Consider the following 12,423-nt stretch of genomic DNA (forward strand, 5'->3'; position numbering starts at 1 on the left):
TTATCTGCAAGCCAAAGGGGCAGTCTGTCCTCTAGAGAAGGTTTGTTAGCCACCTGGAGCCCAGGGCTGATTCAGCACTCTTCCTCTGAATCTCCATGTTCCACTGCTGCCCACCTTTGCCTGTCAGCCAGCTGTCAATCTTAATCACTCAAGAGTCTGTTCCTGACAGTGTTTGGTGTTTCACTTTCAGAGAATATGATGGGTATTTTTTTCTGTCCCAGAGCTACTCCTTTGCGAGTGGCCCAAAATATTACTCTGCTATTGGCTGGACAGAGATCCTTGTATGGAGACCAATGGGGTCAACTGGGGGGTTCTCGTTCCTAGAATAGTGGGGCTGATGGCCCCTCCTCCAATCCATTCACTGAGGGTCCTTGAGACTGTTCAGACCCTTAAGCTGGCCTCTGCCTTTATTTCCTCTGTAAAGCTCAAAATGCAGGGTGTGGCAGGCTGTATCACCTAGGGCAGGGTTTTTTTCCTTTACCTGCCTTCTGGGTGTTAGGAGCAGGTAGCTCTCTTCCCAGGGAGAATAGCTGTTTTGGTTTGGAAGCATATGAATGATCCAATGCAGGACTCCCAGCTACTGCTTTCCCAAGTCTCTCTGCCCCGCTTTTCACCCCACCTGTCCTCAGGCAACTCAATTCTGTGCCTATTTCCCTATGCCAGTGGTCAACAGAGCCAAATATCAACAGTACAACGATTGAAATTTCTTTTGCGAGCCAAATTTTTTAAACTTAAACTATATAGGTAGGTACATTGTTATTAACTTAATTAGGGTACTCCTAAGCTGGCCTTTGCTGAAAACGTCCTCAATCTGATTGAGGTACATTCACTGAGGTCGACCCCTTCCAACTCGTGCATGAATTGCGCGCACCTCCGCGAGCTGCTGCATATCCCGCGGCTGCGGCTGCTCCTTTGCCCGACCGACGGACACCCCCCACTTCTTCTAATGCCACTTCTTCAAATTAGACTCGCCCAGGCAGAAAACCGACTTCTGCGCATGGGCCACGAAGTTTCAATCACACTGTACGTGTGCGCCCGCATGTGGTGGTTTGTGGAAGAGCCACACTCAAGGGGCCAAAGAGCTGCATGTGGCTCGCGAGCCACAGTTTGCCGACCACTGCCCTATGCCAACAGCTCGGGTGTGTATTTGCAAATGAGAACTCTTGTGCTTTGGGTTTAAGTGATTAAAAAAGAAAGAAAGAAAAAGGCAGTCAAAACTGCAGCTCTCTCCCGCACTGACTCTCGTCCGCCAGGTCTAGACTCTGCTGCTGCCAGCAATCCTGCTGCCTTTCACAGCTGCTTGGATGATATGGGCGTTGTGGGCCACACTGCCACGGGTCAGGCCACCATGGGCTTGGGTAGTGCTGCAGGTCGGGTCATGCCACTGCCACCACTGGTGCATGGAGCCCTGCCTGTGCTCCCAGAACAGTTCTCCCCATAGCACAGCTCCTTCCTTTCCAGGCTCCCCACCTCTCACAACCTCGCCCTTCCTACCAGTCTCCAGGTGCCTTCCTTGTTATAAGTCAGCTCCTCAGCTGGACCACAGTTGGAAATTCCAGGTGAATGTTCTCCAGTTTAGTGGTATTTCCAGCCTGGCCATGGGACAAGGTGCCCAACAGGTCTGCCTCTTCCACCACCATTTGTCTCCCTACTATTAAGTTTTAAAAGTCATTTCTGTTCCTTGACTTATCTTTTCTTCTGAAATTGCTTTTTCTTTGTCTTTTTTTGGCTACTTTCTTTTGTGTTGAAGCTTTCTAAGAAAGCATAGTGATCTTTAGGTATCTTTTCATATTTAGAAATGAGGTAGCACAAGTTTAATTGGAAGCCTTATATGTATGTATATGGGTAGACTTCAGTTTTGTTAGAGTGGACAGAAGACAACTAGCTGTTGATGCTGTGACATGCTCCAGAATGCCACATGGCGAATGTCTTTGCTTTGGGTTCTTTTTCTCCCCTCTACAAGGGCTTTTAAAGTAGTTACACATCACCCTGGCTTGTGTGGCTCAGTTAGTTGGGCATTGTCCCATGCACATTAAAGTTACTGGTTCAATTCCTGGTCAGGGCACATGCTGGGGTTCAGGCTCAATCCTCAGTAGTGGGCATGCAGGAGGCAGCTAATTGATGTTTTGCTCTCATACAGATATTTCTCTCCCTCTCCCTTTCTCACTCCCTGGGCCGGGGGGGAGTAGGGGGGAGGAGGTGGGGGGGGAGGGGAGGCAGGGAGGAAATCTTTAAAGTAGTTGCACATCAATTGAGGTAGATATAGGTTTGATTCTCTTCTGTTCCTAGATATTCGAATCTAAAGTACACATTAGTGGCATAGTGGAGTGGATCTATAAGTAAAGTAAGCATCATGACTTTTAAAAGTGAATTTATATGTTCATTTCATATTCTTTTTAATTATATCTTTGAAATATGCAAGAGTCTCGGGGATAATTTTTGGGATACAGTACTGCCAAATTTAAGTATACTTATAACTTAATTTAAAACTAAAATGTTATCATTTTTTTCTCTTGATGAAAGCAGGTAGAATTATTTTGTAATTGTAAATTTTAGATTGATTGCTAAAAAAGACAGGGATTACTTTCTCTGAAGAGTATTATGATAACGAGGAAACCTTTTTGTTTTTTGTCAGATAACCTTGCAAGATAAGCCAAGTTGTAGAAAAGTATTGAAGGTTTTAAGGTGTTATAACTTGCTAGGACAACTGTAGCAAATTACAACAAACCGAGTGACTTCAAAACAGTAGAAAATTATTCTCTCCATAGTTCTAGAGGCCAAAACCCTAAGTGTAGGTAGGTGATGGAAGAGCTCTGCTCCCTCCAGTGGCTCTAAGGGAAAGAAGCCTTCCTGGCCTCTGTCATCTTCTTTAGGCTCCTGTGTTCCTGTCTTCTGGCAGCACACCTCCAGTCTCTGTCTGCATCTTTACGTGGCCTTTTCCCCAGTGTCTATGTGTTTGCTCATTTTCTGTTTCTTAGAAGAATACTCACAATTGAATTTAGGCCTATTCTAACCCAGGATGATCTCATCTTAAGATCCTTACCTAAATCACACCTGCAAAAACTCCTATTCCAAATAAGTTTGTATTCTGAGGTTCCAGGTGGACAAGTGTTTTGGTGGGCCACTATTTAACCTACTACTACAGATAATATGGATGTTTATAACTGGATTTTTGTGCTGAGTTTGTCTTGAACTATATGACATTCTTGTAATTTACTTACTCTTCCTAGACCTTAGTTTCAACATTTTAAAGGTGTGCAAGTTGGCCTAGATGCTCTTTAAACAACTTCTACATGGAAAACTGTGTGACATTACAGTTTGTTTTATATTTAGAGCTATTTTGATAAAGACCAAGTGCTTACCCTGCTTTATCTTTCTTTGATGGGTTGATTGAACTCGGTCAAATATGTTAAGTGGATATGCCTTTGAAAAGTTGAATGAAGAAAGGCACATCTTCCTTCTAAGAGAGAAGCCAGTATTCTTTATAAAATGAAGAACTTTTTGGTGATATGCATACTTTTATAAAGGTTCATTAACAGCTTTTTTGAAAAAATATTTTGTATTATTTCATTCATACATGTATTCTAATGAACAAAATAAGTTAACAAGCAAAATAGAGACAGACTCATAGATAGAGAGTAGGCTGACAGTTGTTGGGGGGAGATGAGGAGTGGGATTGAGCAAAAAAAAAACCACAAAAAACAACTCATGGTGGTTGCTGGGAGAAGGGGTGTACAGAGTTGCAGGGAAGTGGAAAGAGGGTATGGGTAGATAAATGGTGACGGAAGGAGACTTGACTTGGGTGGTGAATACACAATAGTGTACAAATGATATGTTGTAGAATTGTGCAGCTGAAACCTGTATAATTTGTTAACCATTGTCACCCCAATAAATTCAATTAAAAGGGAAAAAATAAAAATTAAAAAATAGAAATCTCATTTGTAAGTTGGAATTCTGATATTTATTTTCCTAAAGTGAAAGCCAATCACAATGATTATCAATATAATGCTTGTTTTTCTCAAATACTGATTTTGTGCTCTGGTTAAGTTATAAATATGTATTGCATTTGATGTGAAAGATTTCATTTAATACCTTTGTGAGTAGTCAGTAATTATATGTTTGAATGTCTGGGTGCAAGTTTTATGTTGCAATATTTAGTATTTTTATTAATAGGCTTAAAAATTAACAAGGTTTTTTGTTTTTTTGTGTTTTGGTTTTTTTTTCCTATAGCAAGATGTGAGTGAGTTTACACACAAATTACTAGATTGGTTAGAAGATGCCTTCCAAATGAAAGCTGAAGAGGAGACGTAAGTTACCATAAAATTTAGTGATGGTATTTTAAGAGATCTGTAAGTAGCACTCATTTTTTTTTCCTTTAATGTATTCAGTGTCAACAAATAAATAGGAATCTGAGATAGACATATGGGAGCCCAAATGTTACCTCTGTATTATTGATAAGCTGTTGGAATTTATGGCCACAAATGCTGGTAGCTTTAGATTTCCACTATCAGGGAAGAATCTAGCCAGAAAGGTCTAAAAAGTGATCCCTGAAAGGGCTAATCGTACATTGCCCAGTTCTTTTCATTAGATTCAATGAGGAGAGGGACATATTTCAAATAAGACTTAAGATTTCTGAAGATATGGAAAAATTCTAGCCTGTTTTAAAACTGTTCTTAAAAAAGGGGAGATAATTTGTTAGTTACCAGATCATATAAGGTGACTAGGACCCAAAAGAAATTAACAAAAAGTAAGTAAATAATAAGCAAGATCTTCAAAATCAGAATAGAATGACTCGTTCAGAAGAAACAAAGATTCATGAAATAGTCAAGTGGCCTTCTTCTAAGTCTACAGGTGAAAAGCAATTGAGGACTCGTGTTGAAGGTAGGACACTGAATTGCTTACAGAAATCTGGATAGACTTGAGAGGAGGACTAGGGGTTCCAGGGTATATAAAACATTTCAAAAATTACTGAGGGAAATTCAAAGACACTCGGGTATCATAGATTGGGATACAGATATCATTTACTCAGAGGAAACTTGCCCAATAAATTTTAGTATTAGAACCTTAAAGATACAAGGAACTTGAACTTTTAAGAACCAGGAACCAAGGTGGACAACCTTAGGTCAAGTCCACACAGAGGCTCTCTATTAGTCTGACAGGACAGTAGCACTTGTGGGGTCCTTCAACTTGAAGGTGGACAAAGCATGTTTGATGAAGGGTGGCTTTCCCCCTTTCCAACAAGTCCAAAAAAGCATATATAATAAGGACTGAAGGTCCGAGACTGAAGTGTGTAGTGATAATAGAAAAGCTAGGCACTTTATGGGCACTGACTGTCAGGTCCTCTTGTAAGAGCATCTTGCATAGTTATCATTTTAACCTTTAAAACAGCCTTGTGAGTTTAATTACCATTATTATCTTCAGTTGACAGGTGAAGAAATGGAAAAGTAAATTTAAGTACCTTTCCCAGGGTGACACTAAGTAACAGCCGAGTGCATGATAACCTCATACACGTTATTACTTTGGCATATGCTATTGTTTTTCTAATGTTTCCTTCATTACTTACAGGTCCAAAAATTATAACCATATTTATGTTTTTTAACATGCTTTAGGGATGAAGAGAAGCCAAAGAACCCCATGGTAGAGTTGTTCTATGGAAGATTCTTAGCTGTGGGAGTACTTGAAGGTATTACGATGAAGAGATATTATCTGTTAGCTTCTTTGTCTTGATAGTAACTCTTCATTTGTTGAATGACTTTTAATTTTAATTTGACTTACTCTGTCTAGAGTTCCTGTCTAGAGTTACATTGCTACCACTAGTCATTTATATACAAAGCACAGAATTGAGATATGAAAAGGAAGGTATAGAGTATATTATCCCATGCTAATTGATACTTAGTTAATATTATCCTGTTGTTCTTTCCCTGGGAAGGCTTCTGTAATTCTGTGAATTATTGGGATACAGGGATTACAGGGGCAGTTGTGTTGTTGGTGAATCTTTTGAAAATAATATTTGAGTTGAATACTGGGGTTGATATGATTATCACTGTTTTTGAGGGTTTTAAGTCTGTGAATGTTGAAAGCTGAGTTTAGCAATTTAGCATAGTTGGGATATTGCACTTTTTAGGTGATTATAAAATTCTTTAGACTCTAGTTTTCAAGAAACAGTTGTATTCTATCTTTTGAAAATTCAGTTAAGAATGATACTACTCCATCTTCCCTAAATGCCTATTACTTAAAATCTGGACCAAACCAGTTACACTTTGATTTTCCTAACAAGGGACTGAACTGAGTCAGTAGATATACTTCAAATAATAATATTACTAAGTCCCAAAATATAAATTTTTGATAACTTATTTTTCCTGAATGGCCCAATGCATCAACTTTTGGAAGTGCCCAAAGTATAAATTTGGAAAATTGTTTTTTCTTCAGGATAAGTAATGGATTCATAAGAAGTTTTGTTTGAATATAGTTTTGTAACTTAGAATTTAGAAAAAGACAGAGGCTAAGGATTTGGTCAGTAAGGTTATATTGAGGTGTCAGACCAGTGAGTCCCAATGGGGTGATTTCCGTTTGTTTGCTAAAGTACCCCCTTGCAAAAAGAACTTATAGTCCACTGATTCCTCCATTTAGTTCCTCTCAGCCCTTCTCTTTATTTCCATCCTTGTTCATTATAATTATCTGTATAAATATCTAAAACTCCCTTTCCCACATTGATTTCTAGCACTGTCTCTCTCTATTCTCTGACCTTTATTAAGCTACTTATCTTCTCTCTGCATGCCCTGAGTTCCTGAAATTGCTGAGGAAAAGTCACTTCAGTGGGCTAGCTGTAGTGGATCAGAAATCTGTAGTATACCAAGCTTCACTGGTTCCAGTTCTCTAACCCTACTTGGCAGTCATACTTATTTTATTTAATCACTGTTTTCTATCCTGTTTTCTGCATTAACAATTTCTATCTTTTCTACTGTAATTCTAACGTCTTATCTCTTCATTGTCTAAAAAACACTTTACTTCAACTTTCATGAATTTACTGTGAAGCTAATGAAACCTAACTGTGGGTCCTAAGGCCCTGAATCTAATTTTGTGTTTATAATACTGTAAAACAGTTCTTAAAATGCTCATCATCAAATATTGTGCTGCAGCCTCTCCAACCTGGATCCATTCCTAATGCCACTAATTATTTTTATTTGATCCCCCAGATAATAGAGGAATATTTAGTCTTATATCAACAGAGTATTCTTTGTATGTTCTCAGAATCTCATTCCTTCATGCTTTCACCCAGACCTCACTGTTCTTATTATCTTGTGGGCAGTTTTTTATTGCTGTTGTTTTTTATCTTCACCTTAGCCCTCTTTAATGTGTCTTCTCATTGATAATTGGACCTGGTCTGGTATCTCATGTCTTAAAAATTAAGGCACTCTTTTAAGTTAATCCTATTTAAGTTTAAGCCCCTTAAAGAGGGGTTTGATATCATCTGCTAACTCCCCACTTGTTAAAACCATCCCACTTTTGCTTCTGGCCCAGACCTCTTCCAAAAGGAATATTTTTAAGATTAATGTGGGTTTTTTTTACATGTGTTCAAGTTCATTGGGTCCCTCTCAGTTTTTGTACTGAACTCCTATCAGCTATTAATTCTATTGATCCACTCTCTCCTCTTCTTCCATTTTTCCTTTTAAAAACACTTCTCTGGCTTCTATGGCACCATATTTTCTTGGCTTTTTAAAATTTCTGAGTGGGTACTTCTTAGTAGTTATGTTTATAGTCTCTTCTTATATTAAAGGTAGGGCATCTTTGGGACTCAGTTTAGGCCCTCTTCCTTATCCTGTTTACTAATTCCCTAGACAGTCTCATTTACTGCCTTGATTTCCTGCTACCAGTAAGTCAGCGATTTTTAATTTAGAGCTTCAGACTAGAGAAATAATCTTACAGACTCATATCCAACTATTTCCTCAACCTTAAACAAAACAAAAATAATCCTCTGTGCTTTCTTCAGTGGGGCCCCTTCAGTACATAAACATTAGTCCAATTGTTGATACTAGAAATGTGAGTCTCATTCCTGATACCCTACTTACCTCTGTCCCCCATTCTGCATTGAGCCAATCAATCAAGCCTTACTGGTGCTCCTCCTTGTATACATACATAAATGTGTGTGTGTGTGTGTGTGTGTGTGTGTAAATTAATTGGTGTGTTTTTGTACACTTTTACTGGTAACACCCTATTCTACGCTGAATGGATTCCATAATACTATCCTAGTAATCTACCACCCACTTATTACAGAAGTCAAAAGAATGTTTTAAATACATAAATCTGATCCTTTTCTTGCCTTTTTATTTAACTTATTGGGATGACAGTGGTTAACAAAATTACAGATTTCAGGTGCACAGTTCTATAACACATCATCTGTACACTGTATTGTGTGTTCAAAACCCCAAGTCAAGTCTCTGTCACCATTTATCCCCTTTATACCCTCCTCCACTTTTTGCCACTCCCCTTCCCTCAGCAATCACCACATTGTTGAATCTGTCCTTGAAGTTTTTTCTCTTTGCTCAATACCTTCACTCCCCGCCCCACACCTATCAGCTTTCTATCTATGAGTCTGTCTCTGTTTTGCTTGTTAGTTCTTTTGATCCTATTATTCCTAGATTTAACAATTTAATACTTTCTATTATTCTCAGAATGTACTGAAAAAATTCATAACAAAGGCTGTTAGACTTTGTAGATTTTGACCCACCTAACTAACTCTTGGTTGTCACCTCCCCATTGCTTCCCCAAGCTATACTGTCCTCTTCTTTGTTCTTCAAATATGCCAAGTTCTTTGCAGCATTAAAGTCTTTGTATGTGCTTTTCCTTGGCCAAGAATACTCTAGAGTTCCCGGACACTCTGGCCTGGCTAACTCCCACTCACTAAGTTTGAGAATAAATGTCTTTTTGCTATGGAAGCCTCTCTGTTCTACTCTCGATCCCTAAAGACTAGGACAGCTCCCCTTTTTCTACCCTCTCACAGCGGTCTCTCTCACCATACTTTTTATAACATTTACAATACCAAACAGTTGTTTGTTCATAAGTATGTGTGCAATTAATATGTATGATGTCTTTTTTTCCAGAAGAGGCTAAGAGTTTCCTCAGCTCAGGGACCATCTCTTGTTTTTCACTGTTGTACATATTTTTATTGTTTAGCACAGTATCTTGGCCTTAGAAGTACTTTTTGGAAGAATAAGTAAATAAATACATACATATATACATACATATATTACATTTGGGTTGAATTGAATATATGGCTGGATGTGAATGTACATATGTACATATATAAACCAACAGAATTTGGTTTATACACTAGCTCATTACCCTCTGGAACATAATCCATCAGAGTTAAGTTTTCAGGGTAAGAGGTCATTCATAATATAATTAGTAGCTAAAAGGCCACATTGAGGAATAGTAAGTTAATTAACTTTCCCCCCTCCTGTAGGTAAAAAATTTGAAAATACTGAAATGTTTGGTCAGTACCCACTTCAGGTCAATGGATTCAAAGATCTACATGAGTGCCTAGAAGCTGCTATGATTGAAGGAGAAATTGAATCTTTACATTCAGAGAATTCAGGAAAATCAGGCCAAGAGGTAAGTTTAACATCTGCATCATCCCTCTCCCCCTAAATCTTTATAACAGTGCTGTAAAACACAATTTTAAGTCCCCATTTCTATAGCTACCTACTAATTGAGAATACTCTAAATATGTGTTTTCATTGAATGATGGTATTTTAGACATATTTGGGAAATCTGCATAGCCCATCTATCCTAATAAAAGGGTAATATGCTAATTAGACCAGGAGACCTCCGGACAAAGCCATGGTGGTGGGGCCAAGGCAGAGGCAGTTAGGGGCGATCAGGCCAGGAAGGGAGGGCATTTGAGGGTGATCAGGCTGGCAAGCGGGGGTTGGGGGGGGTGCATTTGGGGGCAAGCAGGTTGGCAGGAGGGGCCTATTTCATTATATCCTTCAGAATAACTATTTCTTCTTGAGTCTCTACAAAGACCCCTTTTCTTGTAAAATTTCAGTATAATAATGTGAAGGACAGATGGAAGAACTTGCTTTCTCCAGAAGGAAATAATTTACAAAATCTATAATAATAAAAGCATAACATGCTAATTAGACAAATAGCCGAATGACCTTCCGGACGAAGCTGGGGCTGTGAGGGCCGAGCCCCTTGCACAAATTTCGTACATCAGGCATCTAATATATTATAAACCTATTTATCTGTGTCTACTGCTTTCTGTCTCGCCGCCCAACTCTGTCTCTCCAGCTCCATCTGCATATCCATCTAACCATACATGTACTTATCTTTTGAGGAGTGTTACAGCAGAAAGTAAAGAACAGATATGAATCTTTAAAATCAATCATTGTTAAGCAATTGCTGATAGTTGCTTTTGTGAGCCTCCATGCTTGAGGGCAGGATCTTCATATGTGCCACTCCCTGCTGTGTTCCTAGTGGATAGTGTGGTAACTGCAATTAGAGGTGTGACTGACTGAATGAAATGTCTCAGTGTTATCAAAAGAGTTTATGAGGTCTTTATCCCTGAATAGGAGCTTAATAAATATTAACTTATTCTATCTCTCTTGTGTTTATCTAAAAAGGGACTGGGTTCTTGTATCTTTGAGAATAAATTGATTTTATTGAATTGTGTGCTTTTTAAAAAAGTGTAATTAACCATTATTGTCCTGACTTTTTTTCCCCTTCAACAGAAATAAATAATATTTATTATTTGGTGTGGGGTTTTTTTATAGAGAGAAAGAGAGAGAATCTGTGAAATAATTGTTCTCTCCACCTCACAGGTCATCTACTGAGTCATTCTCAACAGATGCCTAGGCCCCACTTCAAAGCTATCAAATCAGAATCTAGGACAGGGATATGGTACATGGCACAAGAGCTCCACAAGTGATTTGATATAGAACTATACTTAAGAATATTTAAATTGCCCTAACCGGTTTGGCTCAGTGGATACAGCGTCGACCTGTGGACTGAAGGGTCCCAGGTTCGATCTGGTCAAGGGCATGTGCCTTGGTTGCGGGCAAATCCCCAGTGGGGGGTGTGCAGGAGGCAGCTGATCGATGTTTCTCTCTCATCGATGTTTCTTCTTTTTTTAAAAAAATTAAATCTTTATTGTTCAGATTATTATATTTGTTTCTCTTTTTTCCCCCCATAACTCCCCTCCTCCCAGTTCCCACTCCGCCCTCTGCCCTCACTCTCCACCCACTGTCCTCATCCATAGGTGCACGATTTTTGTCCAGTTTCTTCCCGCATCCCCCACAACCCTTTCCCCTCAAGAATAGTCAGTCCATTCCCTTTCTGTGTCCCTGATTCTATTATAATCACCAGTTCATCAGATTATTTATTCACTTGATTCTTAGATTCACTTGTTGATAGATGCGTATTTGTTGTTCATAATTTCTATCTTTACCTTTTTCTTCTTCTTCCTCTTCTTAAAGGATACCTTTCAGCATTTCATATAATACAGGTTTGGTGGTGATGAACTCCTTTAGCTTCTCCTTATCTGTGAAGCTCTTCATCTGACCTTCAGTTCTGAATGATAGCTTTACTGGATAAAGTAATCTTGGTTGTAGGTTCTTGGTGTTCATCACTTTGAATATTTCTTGCAACTCCCTTCTGGCCTGCAAAGTTTCTGTTGAGAAATCAGCTGACAGTCGTATGGGTATTCCCTTGTAGGTAACTGAGTTTCTTTCTCTTGCTGCTTTTAAGATTTTCTCTTTGTCTTTTGCTCTTGGCATTTTAATTATGATGTGTCTTGGTGTGGTCCTCTTTGGATTCCTTTTGTTTGGGGTTCTCTGTGCTTCCTGGACTTGTAAGTCTATTTCTTTCACCAGATAGGGGAAGTTTTCTGTCATTATTTCTTTAAATAGGGTTTCAATATCTTGCTCTCTCTCTTCTTCTGGCACCCCTATAATTATGATGTTGGTACACTTGAAGCTGTCCTAGAGGCTTCTTACACTATCTTCGTATTTTCGGATTCTTTTTTCATTTTGCTTTTCTGGTTGGGTGTTTTTTGCTTCTTCGCATTTCAAATCTTTGACTTGATTCTTGCGCTCCTCTGGTCTGCTGTTGGGAGTCTGTATAATATTCTTTATTTCAGTCAGTGTATGCTTAATTTCTAGTTGGTTCTTTATCACAACATCGAGGGTCTCATTAGATTTCTTGTAGATCTCATTAAGTTTATCAGCAGTTTCTAGAAAATTATTGAAAGACCTTAAAAGTGTGGTTTTGAGCTCTATATCCTCCATTTCTGACATTTCTGTCCTGTTTCTTTGTCTCTGCATTTTTTATGCTTTCTTGGTGCACCCCCTTGTGGTCTTTGTGTGCAGTCTTGTTGTAGCTAAGCCTTGATTGTTGTAGGTAATACTGGGGGGATTTGACCTC

The 12,423-nt window shown here is 38.8% G+C and overlaps 1 protein-coding gene across 2 annotated transcripts in view; it reads left to right on the top strand.

The window, feature by feature from the left end:
• Window positions 1–12,423, top strand: part of USP25 (ubiquitin specific peptidase 25) — a 181,650-nt gene that overhangs the window by 94,880 nt on the left and 74,347 nt on the right. For both annotated transcript variants that reach the window (XM_081087424.1, XM_081087423.1), the window contains exons 8-10: window positions 4,231–4,307; window positions 5,610–5,683; window positions 9,464–9,612. In XM_081087424.1, the coding sequence (XP_080943550.1) occupies window positions 4,231–4,307; window positions 5,610–5,683; window positions 9,464–9,612 (300 nt within the window). The remainder of the gene's footprint in view (window positions 1–4,230; window positions 4,308–5,609; window positions 5,684–9,463; window positions 9,613–12,423) is intronic.

This window comes from Myotis nattereri (genome assembly GCF_964212035.1).
Source record: "Myotis nattereri genome assembly, chromosome: 3".
NCBI classification, from domain to species: domain Eukaryota; kingdom Metazoa; phylum Chordata; class Mammalia; order Chiroptera; family Vespertilionidae; genus Myotis; species Myotis nattereri.